Here is a 19,071-nt window from a genome sequence, read left to right on the forward strand (position 1 = left end):
TGTTATACTGTCAATTTAAAAAACATAATGTGTACAACATCTGTTTGCTTTGTGGCATCTAGTAGTGAGGAACAGCCCCTATGATAACAAGTCTAATGCAGTTCACTATGAAGGCTATAAATTCTTTGTATCACTATTGGCTCATTATTAGAATATGCATCCGATTCGCTAATTGCTCTAATGAATGCTGTTATGCATCTTTATGTACAATAACAAGATGCACTGTTAAATATGTTCACAACATCTGTATTTGACAGTTCACATCCTCCAGTTACCCTGGGAATCTACTGAGCATTTAAATGTTTTCTATACATTGTTTGTGCAGTAAAATATAATCCCCATGTTGCCCATTTCTTGTATTGAATTATGAAATTTCAGTTAAACTAGTGATTCAGATTCATTGTGGTATTTTGAAATAGTTTCAGTGCAGTCTGGCTGAAAAGGTCAAAGTTCATGAAACATTTGTGGAAAACCTCTATGGCTGCCTTTTACATCATACAAGGTTTCTGCAAGATTGTGCACACCAACGATGTCAACTTATTTTCATGTATTAGATATACCATCTAAGTATACCCTACCTTGTACAAAAGAAATACTCATTGGCAATAAGCAACTGTAGCACAATGTTAGTGGACTGTGTTTACGTCTCAGTAGGAACATTAAATAATGTCAGTAAAGCTACTACATCTTTTAGCATTGTATAATTGATTTGTTAAACTGACTTACCTCTTTCTTTTTAACTAAAAAAGAAAAACATTTAGCTGATGGTAAGGTCTAGTGTACCAGCAGCAATTTAAAGAAGATGCATATAATCAAAAAACACAAAGAAACACATTTCTACAGAGGTAAGTTGTCTGTAGCATTGTTGGTGCTTTATGAAACCTTTTTGTTGTTTTTCCCTTTTTAAATTCAGATTCTAGCTGGTTCCATTAGCTGCCCACCCCAACACCACACAAGATGGTATCTCGGCTCAGTATCATCAACAATATGGAAGAGCACATGAGTGCAGCCAGGGACCTCTTCTGTACAATATACTACAGTTTATGGGTATTTCTGTTTAAGTGTGGGCCAGCTGTAAAATCTTAACTGTCATTATACTGTCTACATTAAAATTATTTTTAATAACTCTATTCTCCAGACTTAAAAAAAAAAAAAAAAAAAAAAGGTACCACGTGCAAGAATGGAGAGTACTCTTCACTGGTCAAATTCATCTCCATAAAAACAGGGGTCAGCACATCACATATCAGGTCATACTTACTGCTAACTGCTAGTTAGCTCAGTTAGCGGTGCAGCTAATTTAGAGGTCCTATAGCCGAGCTTGGAATGGGCGCCAGGATTGGAGCTGGCGAGCAGGCAGGGTTTATTACGACCAAATCTGAGTTGGTCATTGTTGGAAACACTAACCACAACATTTGAATTGGAATGAAGTGTGTTTTACAATGTGTTAACAAGCCAATTAGTTCAGTGAAAGAGAGAAATTGAAATTCAGAAGGTGTACAGTTTTATTTGTCTTTTGATAATAAAAATGTGTAAGAATATTTCCTTTCTTGACATTTTGTGAGTGTATTTTGTTTGTTGGTTTTATTTATTAGACTAAAAAGAAGCTAGTGTAACCTAGAAAACTTGCCACATGCACATCTCCCAGCTGAAATGGGGAGGGCTGAGCTGTACTATCGGACTATTGCCTCTTGAGGTAATGTAATGGAAATTAGTTACAAAGGTATTACGACACAGGATGATCCAGGGCTAGCTCATTAGCATGCCAACTTCAGTAGATATCTCTGCAACACAATACATAGACATGTTTGACATAACATCAGAACTGTTACTTCTGCACATTATGTCGATAATGTTAGTTCATTTTGTGAATGTTCGAAACCAGTATTCTGGCCGTATCTTTACACCCATTGTTCTTTTAATACATTGTCTTTGTTTGTCCTTGATAGTTATGATTAGGTAATTTGACCTGGTAGATTTGCTGCTTTAAATTCCTCTGAACCCATCGCTCACTGGCAATTTATCAACATGAAACCAGGCTGAACATTTAGTTGTTATTCGTGTTTGCGTTAAGCTGCACAATAAGGTAAGTAATCTTGGCCATGATGTTCAGTGGTACTAACTTCTACTTATGGTGCTTTCAAAACCTTTTTCAGGCTGTACATGCATGATTTAAAAGGATGATTATTCTGTCATTATAAAAATTATGTCTATTTGACTTTCACATAGTGTATCTACCTACCTACCTACTTCATAGTGTTTAACTAATAAGTGTATTACTTAGTCCAAAGCTCTGTATCAGTAAACTAGAACTTTTCATAAAAAAGCTCATGTTAAACTGCTTGTTCAACTGCATTAACACAATACCAACAGCAGGCTACAAACTCACTTTCACACTCATTCAGTCCAAACACTGGGAGCTATACACATTGAGTCTCTCATTGTAGCCTTACTACAGACCGCTGAGTGACATTTCTTTTAATAATAATAATAACAATAATAATCATCTTTATTTATAGAGCACTGTTCAAAAACAAGTTACAAAGTGCTTTCACAAGTGCAAACACTTAAGAGACTAAAATACAAGTTAAAAGTAAATATAAAATAGAATAAAATAAAATAAAATAAAAGCTCTCCTATAAAATTACGTTTTAAGAAGGGACTTAAAAGAGTTCACTGACTCTGATTTCCTCAGGCAGGCTGTTCCAGAGCCTCGGGGCCCTGACAGCAAACCCTCTGTCCCCTTTAGTTTTCAGTCGAGACTCTAGAACAGACAACAGACCTCTGCCCGAGGACCTCAAGGTACGTGCTGGTGCGTATGGGACTAAAAGGTCAGACATATAACAGGGCAAGATGCCATGAAGAGCTTTAAAAGTAATCAAGTCCATTTTAAAACATACTGGGGGCCAGTGTAATGAAGCTAAAAAAGGGGTGATATGGTCATATTTCTTTGTTCTGGTTAAAAGCCTGGCAGCTGAGTTCTGGACAGTCTGGAGTCAATCAAGATTTTTGGGTCAAGCTAGTAAAAAGATGTTGCAGTAGTCCAGGCGTGTTGAGATGAAGGCGCGTAAAAATGGTCTCCATGTCCTTAATTAAAAGTTAACATCGATCGTATTTTTGATATATTTCTGAGCTGGTAAAAACATGATTGCAAAAGCTTTGTGGTGTGCTGATTGTTGTTGCTACTACTCTCGTGTGAAACATTTAATGCACGCTTATCTATCAAGGCATAGATTAATAAACAAGCTGAATTGATTCAGCCAAGTGCTTATACCTCTTCGAATTAAACTAGTCAGAGGTTTCAAGTTTGTCTCTTGTTGATAAGTTAAGTGTATGATTAAATAAGCACAAGAACAGTAGAATAGCACATGAATGAAAGAGAACAAAGCAGTGTCTATGTGTTTGGTAGTATAGACTTACATTTAATTTTAAATGCAATACATATAATTCCTCAAATACTTAAAATAATATTTTCCTTTGGAAATGTAGCACCTTTTCTTGCGTTTTAAAATTAGCACACTTACAAACAAACACACAAAATTTACCAATTCAATTCTTCTTTCGTTGCTAATAACCATAAATCCCACACAGAAATGTTCCACCTGCTAAACAAAAGCACCAGAACTATGGTGGGCAGGCAGCTCACTTGTTAAGGACAACACAGCAATTGACTGAGGGCACATATGGATCACTTTGCTTTTCACTCTACTTTTACACTTGTTGGAGAATTCAATCCATTCTGGACCTGTTATTGCAGATTACTCCTGTTTACAGCCGTGCTGTCTTATCAGAACTTCAGTTTTAACAAGCCTCTGGGAGCACTGTCATTTTCTTGAAAACGCCAGGAGACATTCTTGTTAATTAGCAAATGATGTTTCCTACCACCAGGGTGGTTCCCTCTGGAAATTAAATCAGCACAATAACCTAATTCCGTCAGACTGAGGGGCACGGCCATGTCTTGGTGTGTGAAAAATCTTGATCCTACAGCAATGACATTTAAAAAAAAAAAAAAGCTGCATGATTTTTTTGAACATGAAATAATTGTAGGATTGTACTCACAAATTAACAAACAGCCAAACCTACAGGGGAAAAGCAAATGCACGGGGGTAAAAGAAAAGTGTGCCACAGGTTTTAGTTCAGAGAGTCCTCTGGGACTGGACAACTTCATTGCCCTTGTTCATTGCCACTACATGCATTTATTGTTTTCCTTACATTTCCTTGCTTCTACAATGTGTTGGGACAGATTTCCGTTTTTCAAAAAGCAATTATTTACACTGACAAGAGGTGCAACAGTGTAACTTTTTGTCAATATTATTTGACAATAGCTCCAGGATCTTCGGGAAATGTGTTTTGCTCCACAATATACCGAATATCAGAGAGAGGACAAATACAGACAATAACACACCTGCAGACAGACAGGCAAAGAAATAAGTGTGAAAAGGTCGGCTTTGTGTGGATCCCCAGTGGATTTTGCTCCCTTGGCCCAACATGGTTTTCTTCATCAGGGTGTACAGATGAAAGACAGAGGTTCAGCCTTACTTATTGAAGATTCATTATGTATTTATTAGCCTTTGGCTTTACAAAGATGAGAAGCAATCTACATATATCCTCAACGTGTGTTTCAAAAGATGCACCCAATGTAGGCCTAATTCAAAAAAGGAATTATTAAAGGTGACAGAGCTTATGTAAATAAAAATGAAAAAATTCAACATGAGACATGATGAGACAGACATTCAAAACTGATTTCCAAAAACATAGTTGAATTATCAGTGATGTTGAAGATTAGTAGAAATAGAAGTCTTCATTAATATTTAATATGAAATATATTTACAGTATGTTAATTTTTATTCCTTCTATATGTGAATGTGTGAACAAAAATGAAATCTGAATCTCTCAAAAAAGTTTTTGGTATAAAATTGTCAAATTCTCTCTAGTGTAATTTACAAAAATACTTGTTGATATGCGCTGTCCATGTCAAAATAAGTAAATTCATGTTAGAGTTATCAAGTTATCAACTCCTGCGTGCCATGAAACCATTTTCAGACACACTGGGCAGTGCATTCTGGCATCCTCTTTTCTCAGCAATGATCACACCACTGCTCATCTACACCACACGCCCCCACTATCTAGACTCAGACTGCAACCCTCATCTGCCACATCGTATCCAGTAATTTACAGTCTTATCATCAATCTCACTAACAACAGGCTAACGGAACACCTGACTCTGCTGGTTTGAAACAGACGCGCTCAGGGGCTCAGGGTGGATTTATCAGTGAACATAAGACTTAATTGTATGAACGCAATTAAACCATGCAATATGGCAAAGTTGTCCACAGCTACCAACAAGGATGCAATTTTAGGGGTGTAACAGATGTGTAATATTATGCCCGATGTTTTCCATAACTTTATTAAATTACTTCACTTGATTTAAGTCCTGACTCCAGAATTCCCAATTCTAACATTTCTTTACACTCAACGAAGAATGAGCCCAGTGAGAATCTTCGAATGACAAGCTGTCTACATCTCTCAGTACCCTACATGAAAAACTAGACTGTGACAGGCTACGCGTCCTGCTGCAGAGGCATTCCTCTAGCTGCTTATTAAAAAACAAGTAATTACAAAATGTGAGTTACCATGCAAGATAATGGGGGACATTTCAGCGTCTTACTGGAAAATTGCTGTTGTGTAGGTTACAAGGTATAGACTGACAAAGAATGAGTAGGACTAATGTCTGTGTTGGAACAATTATTGCTTTTCATGCACTCTACCACTTGTAACTAGCAATATAATGAACAAATACTCTAATCTGCAAGCACTGTGTTATGTTGGTGTGTCCTTTTTAATAAAAAAATAGAAAATCTACAGGGAACTTTGTTCATTTTGAAAGGAGAGAAGACATGAATGGTCACAATTTCCACTGTACTGCAGTCAAGCTAGATTGTTAATAAGGGAGCAATTCCCTTCATATAAATGCATATCAGCAGGGACAGAATAGGCTGTCAATGCTCCAAATTAATCCATTCTACAAGCCAGTGCAGAGTAACATAGCCAGGATCATTGTGCCGCTATAAAAGCAAGCGAAGCAGCTTGGAGCAAAATCTGAGAGTTTCTGAAAGGAGGCACACAGAGATTAGGAATGTGGAACTCCTCTGAGATATGCCTCCACAGCCGACAAAGACATTAGGAAGTCTTTTCTCTTGCCCGAGGCAGGAAGAAAGGTCATGTTATTTTGGGATAGGGACTGTTTTCCCGGGTTAAAAATCTGTTATACTCTGATTATCGCCATGTATCATTGCTTTCCAAACTCTCACCTTTATAGAGTTTGTAACAACTAGGGCTGAAATATTGAGATCCATATTGATATGATTTACATTACTCAATTCCCCCACCAACCAAGTTTTGGTTTAACCTATATTTCACTGTCTCCTGCTCCGTTTGTGAGGTGATCACACTGATGCCCCTCTAACAGAGATCACAAACAGAAAGAAATATGAGAGGTCCACAAGGAATTCTCGGCTCCAAGTTCAAGGATAATTTGAATAAAGTGCTCCCAGTGCTGCCTGGGATGACGGACACCTTAGCCAAAAGTGTGTTTGTTTGTTTGTATCTGTGCATGTTTTTGTTAAAGAAAGAGGGGACTGGCTTCAGTGTCAAGGTGCAAATTTCCATTTTTAGTCTAAAGAAATTGTGTACCATCACTTCAAAGAGATTTATGCGAATACCTCGAGCTTTGGTCTTTCCTTTGCTTTATTAAATAAATGATTACAATTAATTTCTTTAATTGAAGAAATTTATATAGTTAAGTCTTTCATTTGGGGCGGCGCGGTCGTGCAGTGGTTAGCACTGTCGCCTCACAGGAAGAAGGATGTGGGTTCAAACAACTGGTTGCCCTGGCCTTTCTGTGTGGAGTTTGCATGTTCGCCCCGTGTCTGCGTGGGTTCTCTCCAGGTGCTCCGGCTTCCTCCCACCGTCCAAAGACATGCAGGCTAGATTATTTGGTGTCTCTAAAATTGTCCTTAGGTGTGAACGTGAGTGTGAGTGGATGTTTGTCTATGTGTGGCCTTGCGATGGACTGACGACCTGTCCAGGGTGTACCCTGCCTTTCGCTCAATGTCAGCTGGGATTGGCTCCAGCCCCCCGCGACCCTGTATGCAGGTGGATGGATGGATGGAAGTCTTTCATTTGTTCCCTAGCCTGGCATCACCTGGGCCTCTAAGTTATTTTTCCAATTACCAAGATGTGTTATCAATGGGCGCCAACCAAAATGCCTCTGGACGCAATTGGATAGACCTACAACCAGTTAGAGCATGAAATGTAATGTAGCATATTAGGTAAATTAAACCAAATCCTGTCGGTACAGCAAATACATATTTCTTACTAACAAAACCTTGAAGTGCAGTTGTTTGTTCTTCTTTAAGAGAATATATTCTGTCCAGTTAATTTAATACTGACAGGATTCAACAGAAACAGTTCCACATCACCAGAAACCATTTGGGTTGTTTACGAACAATGGCGGTCCTCATGTCAAACCCACCCCATATTAGATAAATGGTTGTGATTGGCTCTACCAGATCCAGGATGGGTGAAAATCTGTCTGAATGGGTGGGTGGGGGGGCAGACAAATCTGCCAGAGCAAACGAAACATGAGCTTGCAGATTAGTCTGGTTTCCAGGCCATCTGCCCTTCTGCATTAGCTCTCTTTATACTGTAAGAGAAGAATGCTTTTTGTATTCTGTCCTGTATAGCTCTGTGCTGCAATTCAATCTAGACTGCCTGGGGAAAAAACACTTATACAAAAATGTAAAATGCAGTGTAGAGAGGTGAAAAGAGGCTGCTGCCTTTCTCGTGGTGCCCTTACTCATTTATAGCACGTGAACTACTGCCCCAAATTTATGTTAACAAGTTTCTTTATGTTAAAAGGTCACATGTAGCACCATACACCTGAATTACTTGCAAGTAAAATTATTTTTCCAGTAGAAAAGAATGCTGGAGTTTGGATTAAAGAGTAGCAGACCATGAGACGATCCACCCAGCCCGATCAACTGGACCATGTACCATGGCGGGTTATATGATCACCCCAGAGAAGAGGAGAGAGAGCCTGGATAGGAGCTTATGCTTCCCCCAATGGACTTATAGCTGCTTCTGGCTAATGTCCGGTCTGGACATAATGGAACTGTTCCACATCTTTACAGAGACCTGCTACAGCAACATCCCAGATCAAGCACTAGACGCGTGGACTGTGTTCCGAGCTGTCAGAGCTCCGGCAAAATGAGAGGAGGCGGACTCTGTTTACGTCGATGATGCTTTGTGCTCAAATGCAGTCAAAGTGGATGAACAACATTTCCCAAATGTCAGACAGACAATGAAAAAAAAAACATCATCACTGACTTGTTGCTTCTGTTTATATTCCCCCAGATGCAATTTCAAAACATGCACTGCAGACTTTTTTTCCTGGGTGTATACATGCATGTATAAATGTCTCTGTCTAATTAACTATATGTATTGTTTTATTTTATTTATTGTATAGGCCTATGTTACCGTATTCTCGCCTACATTTAATTATCTGGTAAGTTCTATGTGTGTAGCATGAATGGAGCACAAACTTTCATTTCATTGACAACCTTGTGTTGTATAATGATAAATAAACTACCTCGATAACTTGAAGTTAGAAACTGAAAAATTACTGAGATGAGTCATATATTGGTGACAGACAGTGAAGAGCAGAGCTCATAGTTTGACCACAGTTAATCAAGAAATGTCATGGAAAGGGTGAGAGATGGCAAGCTGATGAAATGTAAAAATCAGGTTTGGTGTAATAAAGCACAGTGATTTTCAAATACATGTTATGGAACCTTTTGGGTCACGATAAAATTAAAGTGGATCCCACATTATTCTGGAAATCTTAGTGACTCAGGAGGGAGGAACGACTACAGTGGCCTGTTTTATTGTATTTGGTAATCGTCATATAATGTACTAATTTTATTTTTCTCATCCTTCATTCTCTTGCCTGTTTCTTCTTTCTACTCACTGAATGACAACAGCCATTCAAGTCACAGACATGGCTAATAATTGTTCGGCCTCATTGTAATTTCAGACTGGCTGCACCTCTTTATCCCATTCTTTCTTGCACATCCATTCCATAAGTTTGCAAGCCTCCCAGAAGCGCTCTGGACACCAGGTTTAGTAACAAAGTCACATGAGACATTGACCAGCATAAAGACTTTTAAAGACCTAGTCCTTTTTTAAAGAAGACGACTCCAAAAAGAGATTCATGAAACCTGCCATTAATGCAAAATTCAAATATATATGGATTTACACTCAGGGCATAAATCAGTAAATCTTTGTGTTTATGGCTGGTGATGTTATTTTAATACTACAATTATATTTAGCCCTCTAACCAAATTAAAATGCAATGATGGGTGTCACCATATGGACACACTGAGTGCGCTTACAGAGCTCAAGCGGAAATGTGTCCGTTTAATTCGCCAAGAGTCAATCGTTATGGTAACATAGGAAGACATTTTGAAGCTAAACACAAGTCCTTCAAGTCCAACATGGGCAAAGAGTGAAAAGAGAAAGGGAGACAGCTTGACTGGCCACTTAGACATTTTTTTCAGGTCAACCACACTTAGGATAATACTACAAGGGCTAGCTACGAGGTGGCTCAATTTATAGCCGAGCATGGAAAACTCTTTGCAGAGGGTAACTATAAAAGGACTGTCTCACTAAAATAGTTGCTGTGATTTTCCCAGAAAAGCAGCAAGAGTAGCTGAAGGATCAAAGCATGTGCATTGGACTTATTTTCTTTTCAATTGTACATGATGAAAGAAATTCACTCACCAATACTGTTGAATGAAAGTCAATGGTGATAAATTCATCTATTTACTACAGATGACTACAGATTCTAGGTTTCAGCACAAAGTTATTAAAACTCACTCATTACGATAGTCTCTTAAATGAACAGGCTCATGGCTCCATGTTGCTGCTGGAATGAAAAGTTTGGACACCACTAATTTATAAATTTAGAAACACATATGATACACCAAGGTTACATGTATTAAAATACAATTGAATCATTTCCATGCTAGTAAGACCGCTCAAAAAATACATGCACAGAAGGTCAGCATCATTAGCTTAATATTATGTAAAATACTAGCTGAAAGGGGAACTGTGATTTCTTTTTACTGTTAAATGTACAATTTCTTGTCCTCATCACTACCTTCAAAAATGTTAAATCTCTTTATACCTAAGTGGTAAAACATGAGAAAATAGTGTTACTGCATGTGACTGAAATATGTACAAGAGAAAACAATGTCCCCATTCTGTTCATTAACACACAGACAGAAGACAATTGCAGTAAACCATTCTCAGTCAGGAGGGCAACAATAGTGTGAAGCCCAAATAAAATCAGATGGAATGAAGCAGCCTTATATCTCTCCAGAGGACTAACATCACAGTTGCCTGTGTTCAAACAGCAGAAACAGGACCAATGCTGCCAGCCAAAATGAGCTCTCCTGCAGCGAAACTACTGTTTCTACTGTTGGACTATTTAATAATTCATTTATTCATTGTCTATTGTGAATTATAATTGGAGAGCATTGTGTGTTGTTGATAAACGTATGAGGCCCTTACAACAATGTGAACATCCTCCTTCAGCTTTAAGATGCCTTTAAAACTTTTGTTCACTAGAATCCTAAAACTCTCTTTGTTTGAGGAGCTGTGGTAGATATTTTGTCATATAGATCCATGGGGACAAATCTTTTGCTTTGTTCAGCTGCTGAGGCTCAGTTATGAAAGATTCAAATATTGATGAAGGGAGGGCAATTTGTGTGTACAATGGCCTGTGGTGTGGTTTGTAAAGTCTCTTCATGAGCCATAATAAAAAAATAAATAAAAATCACCACCAAACAAGGGATCTAGCACTTTCCAATAAAACCTTGCTAAAGTGCTATCTGTGTGCTACAATCTCTGTCTAAGAAAAGGAACATTCAAAATATTCCTCTCATCCCACAGGCACAGCGTTATTTCTTATTATTGACCTACACTTGTATCCACATTTATTCACTCTACTACCCTAAATGTAGAGCAGGAGCTCTGGGGCTACATACTGATAACATGTAACCATTTTCATCACCTTGCAATGACACACATTTTACCCTGCATATCTATGATGAACTTAAAACTAATTGGTCATTTCAGAATAAAAAGGTTTTGAGGAATTGGGTAACATGAACTGCATCAAACACAGCATATGCACAGCTAGAAGACAAGCAATGACTCCCGGATTTAGTGTTTATTACAGACTAACTGATATGCAGAATGAACTGAGTGTATAACTGAAATAAGAAAACTAGACAAGATCACATCAGTAGTGCAACTCAAGCTGCACCTGCTGTCAACTAAGCTGCAAAACCAGGATTTGCTCTACTTACAAACCAGCCATTCAAAACTTCCGCATGTCATCAGACTTTGACAGCAGCTTTACTGACTTCGCCTCAGCTGAGCGTGTTGCTATGTATATGTGTTTATTGTTTGGCCCAGATATATGAAGATGTGGATAACACTGCCTGAAATTGGATCACTCTTTCACCTGGACACAGCTGCACAGAAAAAATGAAATACTCATCCTTCAAAATTACATTCAGATGAAGTGCAAAGCATCTGAAAGGAAGGGGGAGTTATACACACGGTACTTTTAAAAACGTACTGCCTCTCATAAGAATGTAGCCTTGTACTTCTCAGCTTTTTTGGGGGGTCATTCTACCTATTTGAGTCTGCATAGATAAAAAAACTGAATCTAAAACTATAGGATAAGTGCATAATAAATAAACCACTAATTGTGTCCTTCAATTGAAATGTTTTCTCGTCATGCTCAGGCCATGTGACATGATATAAATGAGTGAATAAACGGATGAGAGACCTAAAAGAGGTCTATGCATTTTCTTTCTCCTGGGACAGCTGCTTTTATTTCTTCCTCTGAATGGGATCCAGGTCTCCTCTATGATTCAAAGCCTGGCAGCTAATTTGGACAGACTTTGGTGTGGGTTTGAGCGCGTGAAGTGTCTTTCATCGGTCTTCTTTCAAACCTTAGAAGCTGACATTATTTGGGTGTGTTCAAGGTTATTCAGCAAAGTCAGTGCTCATCCATGTTAATGAATCTGCTGGCCACACCTTCCTACCTTACCTAATTGTTAACTGACCTACGGAGTCTGTTCTTTATTCAGCCAACATGTATCGAAACAGGGCCTTCACTAGGGTGTTGTACAGAATGGCTAACAAAAAAAAGCCTGTGCTACAAATAAATCCATCTTGTGGCACACATCCAACAGGCAAAATCAAATGGCTTAATTGGGTCCTCAGCTGTAGTGATTTGCTCTGGTCACAATGATCACGATCAATTGGAAACAGTGGCTGAGTCAAGATAAATGCGACGTATTCTCTCTCCTCTAAGAAAGCAGTGAGTTGACTGTGAGCTCTCGGTGTTATTAATAGCAACTGCAGGGGTGTCGGGGTCTTTGGTTGTCAAAGGGTTCAGAGCAGCACTGAACCACCATCCCCTCAATGGGTGAAAGGCCACCGAACAGCCCTGATTTAAAGTTGCCTTTCTCAAACAAGACATGTTTCTCTTTGGTTTTGTTTTAAATTACTGTGAAGGGATAAGAGTCCAACGATCAGCCAGTGGATGGCAGTGTTGACTGAGCCGGTTGTCATTCAAAATAAATTTGGTGTTTGTGTCACAAGAAATTACTCAAATTTAACCTGTTCAGCTTACCTTATTTCACTTGTTGGGGAAGCTGGATTGTTCTCACTTTAAGTCTGTATAGGGACAAAAAAGAACAATTTAGTTTAATTAAAGCTCTCCGCTTAGTTTATAGCAATAGAGAATAAGAAATTGAGCTCCATCTTTTAACCTTCTTAACCTTAATGTGTGGGCGCTATTAAAGCAAAAGGGCAGGGAAAACCAAAGCCAAAGGAAAAAAAAGTAATTCCTTTGGTTGTCTACCCGTCGCTGTATGCACCCCTTTGTCCCACGTATTAAAATGCAGTGCTGTAATGTGCAACTGATGAGACAAACAGTAGGGTCCAACATTATGCATATCTAGTGGCTCACTGCACCAGCACAGGAGGAGTCATATGTTGCCTTATGGTTCTGTCAATTTTAGAGCTAGTTCTTCTAGGATTGTACTGTGGTGTTGGCTGTTTTGCTTTACAAAAATAAAAACTAGATCTTTTAAGTGTTAATCTCAGTGTTTTATGTCTGATAATGTAACTGGGAAAGTCAAATGGTTTCAAGGTAAACCCAGAATCAGCTCTGACGGTACATTGTGTACAAATACTTGGCTGCCAGCCTAAACAAAAACTCAACACAAACAAAACAAAAGATAAGAATATGAGAGTCTTAATCCTATTTTTAATAGGTCAACTGATGAATTTTAACATTTATCTCAAACACTTGTTGCATATTTCAATGAAACTTGGTTAAAAGTTAAGACAAGGGCTTAAAGAACCCCTTGATAATTTACCCCAATCTGTGGAGCATGACTTTATCTTTGACTACGTGATATATTTACAACGAAAATATTGAGTAGATTTAATAAGCCACACATACAAAACCAGAAGAATACTAACTTGCTTTCTACGTGCGAGGTTGACATACAATAATTAAAACATGTCTGTCAATACAAAAGAGATGTGACTTAAACAGACCTGACAGGGCAGCAACTGAATTAATCTGTGTACAGTTTTAACGGATCATACAAAATTGTAGTGTGGGTCCTTGGCATTACATGTCAAGAGTTCTGATATTTATTTGCATAGCAGTAGAGTGAAGGAGAAGGTTATGATGGGTTTCAACAATGATCCGCGTGCACCCATCCAATTTAGATTAGCTTTCAGGCATGTTCTCTACTGCTGAGGAAGCACAAAATGTATCCAGAATAATATGAGGAAGTTATTCTTCACGAAGAACAAGCACAGCCCAGGCAAGAATTTATAGCTACAGCAGCAGGCTCTGCCGCAATGAAAACTCTTCTCCTCCACTCAGGACGCCACTGACAAACCTGGAAATCTTTGTCTGAGTGCCAGGGAATGAGTCAATTAGAGGTGTTTGTCAGGGGAGCAACAATAATGAAACAACTAACTATTGTTGCCACTCAGTATGGCAAGTTTTTGATAGAAAGCAGTGAAAGCTGCAGTGTTGTATTTCAGTTTTTAAAATTACTTGATAACGTTAACAGACAAACTCCCTTTCGAGTGTTGATATAGTGAAGCCAATATGCCTTGCTCAAAGACTTTAGGAAATATGAGAGCAACAGCTCTATATTGTTACCTGTCAGACTCATCATAATGATCTATGTTTAAAATGATCTGCTTACAACTTCTGGTCATACTATATTTAGCATTAAACATTTTCATTTAGAAGGTTAAGCAAGCCCTTAACATATAGAGGACATACCAAGCTTTTGAGCCTAGATGTGACAACAGATCAGCAGTGCTCTCTGCTGGCAAGATAAATAAATATTTTAATGTATTAGACTCCTCAATTTCAGGGAAATGAGACATTGGTTGGCAGGAAGTACAAAAAGATTTCAGTGAGGACACAGTGGTCTTTTCACCTGACACATTTCTAATGCCATGAAAAATAAAAATATCACAAAAAATAATCAAATTAATAGAAAGATACTTGAGTCACTCTGTGTACTGTCCAAAGTGTTCCAAATGTATTATACAATATAAATATGTTCAATGATTTACACATTTAAAAATATTAATTTTAGATTTAAAATTAAACAGCAATAGATTTTGGGCATTCATATCAATTAATCTGCAGGGGACTATTATCACTCCAATATAAAATCAAAATAATTAGAAAGGTAATGCATTTGCCAGTACATCTACTGAGTGCAACCTTAGCAGCTGAAGAAGGTATGGTTGTGCTGTGCATCACGTACACTGCCTAACTGCTAACATTTGGCTTACTTATTTGCTGCAGAAGAGAACCAGATTTGAGTGATAAACATTTGAAATGTAAAGGATATATTCAAGTTTTTCTTTATAGTGTTCGAGGTGGCAAGTCATTCAATAAAATTCATGTGCAAGCATACATTGTATCAAGATTTGGTTGTCCTTTAGGGCATGACCAGTTCATGGTTGTCTAAAAGAACCCAAATACCATGAAAAAAAAAAAAGAAAAAAAAAAGAGTAAACAGAAAGTTAGTCATTACAGTTACAGATGTGATTAGGAAATGGACCTCTGGAACTGACCACATCCTGCACAGTCAAACAAGTGAATTAAACAGAAACGGCACTGGCATTTAAAAATTTGAGATAAGAAATTAAATACAATTTTGCCTCATATTACTACCCCTCGTCAAATGCTCCTTTCTTGAAAAGGTAAAGTATAAGCAAAAAAGAAAAAAAATCATAAATTGGTCTAGTGCACTGGGTACCCCTTATCTCTTTACCACTATATATCAGTTAAAATCTACAGCAAATGCACTCAGTGACAGGAACCTTACTTTAGTAAACAACAAAGGCCATTTCCACTGAATCCCTTTTTAGGTTAACAATAAAGTATGTGTGAGATGTGTTAAGAGTAATTGAGGTACGTACAAATAATTCTTAGAATTTTACAAAAGTAGAGGTAACACCTTACTAAGGCAATGGAACATATAAAGTAAATGTTGGTGGAAAAACAAATTGGAAATGGAAAAAAAGTCAGGTCAGTACAAAATGACTAGTATCATTCAGTAGTCTAATGGTCATGAATGGGTTAACTGTATATTCATTGCACTTGACTCACGAAAGAAGGTTTTGGGGGCTTGGCAGTCTTTCCATTCAGCATACAAACAATTGCACAAGGTTCAGTCATTCAGTGTTTCGTAGCCTGTTCAGCTTAAATCAAGACCTCTCAGATTTAAGGTAAGCAACATCATTTAGGCTGAAAACCAAATTAAATTCAAATTTCTAAAAAAGAACTGCAATTACAAAAATAGGAAGGCATCACATTTTAACAGCAGTCTGTAGGGATTTTATATATATTTGAAGAGTATTTATATTTTTATATTAATATTCTCTCCACAGCTGGTATGCAAACCATTGTGCTGTTGGTGTTGTGGGTACTGGGAACATCACTGGTGTTGCCAGACCCTGACACAGCTGGAGAGAAAGTGGCCGAAGAGCCTATTCCATGTTCTAAGGGATGCACCTGTCTGCATGATGACTACAGCTTGGAGCTCAACATGTACTGCAGTGCTCGTAACTTCACACAAGTCCCATCAGACATGCCCCAATCCACTCATTCTCTCTGGCTGGATAGCAACTTGTTCACCTCGCTCCCGGCAGCATCTTTTAAGGATCTTACCAACCTGGACTTTTTGAATTTGCAGAGTGGCCAGCTGGTGACACTTGACCCTCAAGCTTTCAAGGGACTTAGGTCGCTAGCACACATTCACCTTGAGCGAAATCGCCTCCGGGTGTTACCAGGTACAATCTTCCAGAATACACCTAACATTGCTTCACTTAGTTTGCATAACAACCAGCTCACTCGTATTGAGGAAAGACTGTTTGCAGGACTCTCACACATGTGGCTTCTCAACCTAGGGTGGAACTCAATTGCAGTTTTACCTGAGGCGGCTTTCAATGACCTGCAAGGTCTACGAGAGCTTGTCCTTGCAGGAAACAGACTCGCTTACTTGCAGCCACAGCTTTTCCAAAATCTTGCTGAGCTTAAAGAGTTGGATCTGACAGGAAATTACATCAAGGTCATCAAAGCTAATGTGTTCGTTAAACTCACTAAACTACAAAAGCTTTACCTGGCCCAGAATCAGATTGTGACAGTGGTACCTAGAGCCTTTGTAGGCATGAAGTCGCTAAGATGGCTAGATCTCACTAACAACAGACTAGCTTCTCTCCATGACGACACTTTCTTGGGCCTGCACAGCCTTCATGTACTACGTCTTTCCAACAACTCTATCACTGGAATAAGGCCCAGGACCTTCCGTGATCTGCAGTACTTAGAAGAGCTACGATTGAGCTATAACAAGATCCGAGCCCTGGGGGAAAGGATCTTTGAAGGGCTAGGTCATTTGGAGGTCCTAGAGCTAGAGCACAACCAAGTGCAGGAGGCACAAGTGGGTAGTTTCACAGGGCTCTCTCATGTGGCTGTCATCAACCTGTCTGGTAGCTGCTTCCACAGTCTGCCAGACCAAGTGTTCAAAGGTCTGTCAAAGCTTCACAGCCTTCATCTGGACAGAGGCTGCCTAACAAGGATCACAACTCAAGCTTTCACTGGACTCTCTGGTCTACGGAGGCTTTTCTTGCAGCACAACAACATCTCTGTGGTCGAACGCCAGAGCTTTGTGGACCTGGTGGGCCTATTGGGACTGGACTTGAGTTTCAATAAGCTGGAGGTTCTCACAACCCATACATTCTCTGGCCTCAAGAATATGGAGTACTTGCTGTTGTCCAACAATGAATGTCGACAATTTTTGCAGAATGGCACAAAGCAACTACTCCCAAGGCTGCGCTATCTGGACCTGAGAGCGAATGCCATAACAAGCATGGTACCTGATTTCCCAGAGAATATGGAAAAACTTTTGCTGTCTGGGAACCGATGGAAATGTGACTGCAGCGCCCTCCCCCTCAGAAACTACAGCTTGAGGAATCCATTGGTGATACCTCGGCAAGTGGAGACCCACGCAGAGGGTGAAGAGCCTGACACAACTATCACCATATACAACAACATTACATGCACCAGCCCACCACGTCTAGCTGGCCAGGACCTGCGGGATACTGACAGTGAACTCTTTGAAAGCTGCTAGACAACCATGCACAGATGTGTTTAGGGAACTGGAAAAGTGTTACCTTTAATATTTTCAGCAATGTCAATTCATTCAGTTTCTTATTTCAAGATTTTAACTGTAATACTAATATATAATTTATCTGCAGAAAAGGGAGAATTTGACAGTTTGTTTTCAATCCACTACAAATGCTTTGAGATAGTTGAGTTTATATTGACATTGGAGAGTAAGAACTGTATAGCCCTGAGTTTTAACACTTTGGGGACTGGGTTACTAGGCGGGGTTGCTTTATATGGAAACATGTTTGCAGGAGATATAAAAATGGATAGCTTTAAATGTGATGCATTTAGATGTGTTTTTAAAATAATAATAATTTAATATAAATATACTTTGAAGTTCTGTATAAACCACGTGGACTTCATTCATACTCTTGAACACAGAAAGTATCACATTTACATAAAAATGTGATAGCAATTTCATTGCTGTGGTCGTTAGCATTTTGGGACAATAAAAGGGGATAGTGGAGCAGAAACCATAAAGGCCTGTTGTTTGAAATGGAAACAGATGGATTTCTGGGATCCCGATAAACCTTATGCAAAACAAAGAGCAACAAAACTGAAATGGCATTGAACTTTCTTTCTTTTTTTTTTTTTTTTTTTTTTTTTAATTTAAGCCATTAAGCTATTAGAGTTTAGTTGACCGTGGCTTTGGGCTTTCTGAACAAACGTTTGGCAAAAACATAACAGGCTTACAACTCAAACATGTATTCAAGTATGTTGTAAATGTGTGCATTATTTGGTGTGCCAAAAACATGTTTGTGACTGAAAAATACATTGTTGGGAAATTGCCTTAAAAGCGCAATAAATGTTTTAAAATATATGTGCTTTTACTTCTTAAAAATGTTCCACATCCAAGAGACAGCTAAAAGCCGCAGTACAACAACACATATAGGCTTACGTTACACCACAACACTGACTTTAATCGTTAACGTTATGAATTCAACACTCATGTATTAGCAAAATGTCAAAGGTTTCACAGGAAAAAAATACAATACAATAACGTTACCATGAAATTATGTACCGCGATAGGAACATGTGCAATATTCAGTCAAACAGATGGCTCGTTATGGTCGACACAGCACGTTAGGCTTAAGTTAATTTTACTACATTAGAAAGCCAGCTAGCTTGCCAAGTGCACTACTCCATTTTGCACAAGCTGCATTTCACAAGCCAGAATTCTCGCAGTTTCATTCAGTGATACTGATATTTGTGCA

General features: G+C 38.6%; 2 protein-coding genes across 24 annotated transcripts in view; one reads left to right on the forward strand and one right to left on the reverse strand.

Annotated features, from left to right (window-relative positions):
• mrtfbb (myocardin related transcription factor Bb) overlaps positions 1-19,071 on the reverse strand; it is a 75,308-nt gene that overhangs the window by 55,875 nt on the left and 362 nt on the right. For 17 of the 23 annotated variants that reach the window (XM_046032961.1, XM_046032953.1, XM_046032887.1 and 14 more), the window contains exon 2: positions 12,770-12,813. The gene's annotated coding sequence lies outside the window, so the exon portion shown is untranslated. Of the gene's footprint in view, positions 1-12,769; positions 12,814-18,863; positions 18,996-19,071 lie in introns of those variants that run through there. The other 6 variants (XM_046032976.1, XM_046032969.1, XM_046032944.1 and 3 more) reach the window with 2 other exon arrangements.
• Positions 15,896-18,417, forward strand: igfals (insulin-like growth factor binding protein, acid labile subunit). Its single transcript, XM_046033097.1, has 2 exons — positions 15,896-15,918; positions 16,081-18,417. The coding sequence occupies exon 2, from the start codon at positions 16,086-16,088 to the stop codon at positions 17,817-17,819; it is 1,734 nt and encodes a 577-aa protein (XP_045889053.1). The 5' UTR covers positions 15,896-15,918; positions 16,081-16,085; the 3' UTR covers positions 17,820-18,417.

The sequence above is a fragment of the Micropterus dolomieu genome, linkage group LG02 (genome assembly GCF_021292245.1).
Source record: "Micropterus dolomieu isolate WLL.071019.BEF.003 ecotype Adirondacks linkage group LG02, ASM2129224v1, whole genome shotgun sequence".
Taxonomy (NCBI): Eukaryota; Metazoa; Chordata; class Actinopteri; order Centrarchiformes; family Centrarchidae; genus Micropterus; species Micropterus dolomieu.

Coding starts and splice junctions, on each gene's coding strand:
- igfals (XM_046033097.1), top strand. CDS start 16,086: ATGCAAACCATTGTGCTGTTGGTGTTGTGGGTACTGGGAACATCACTG.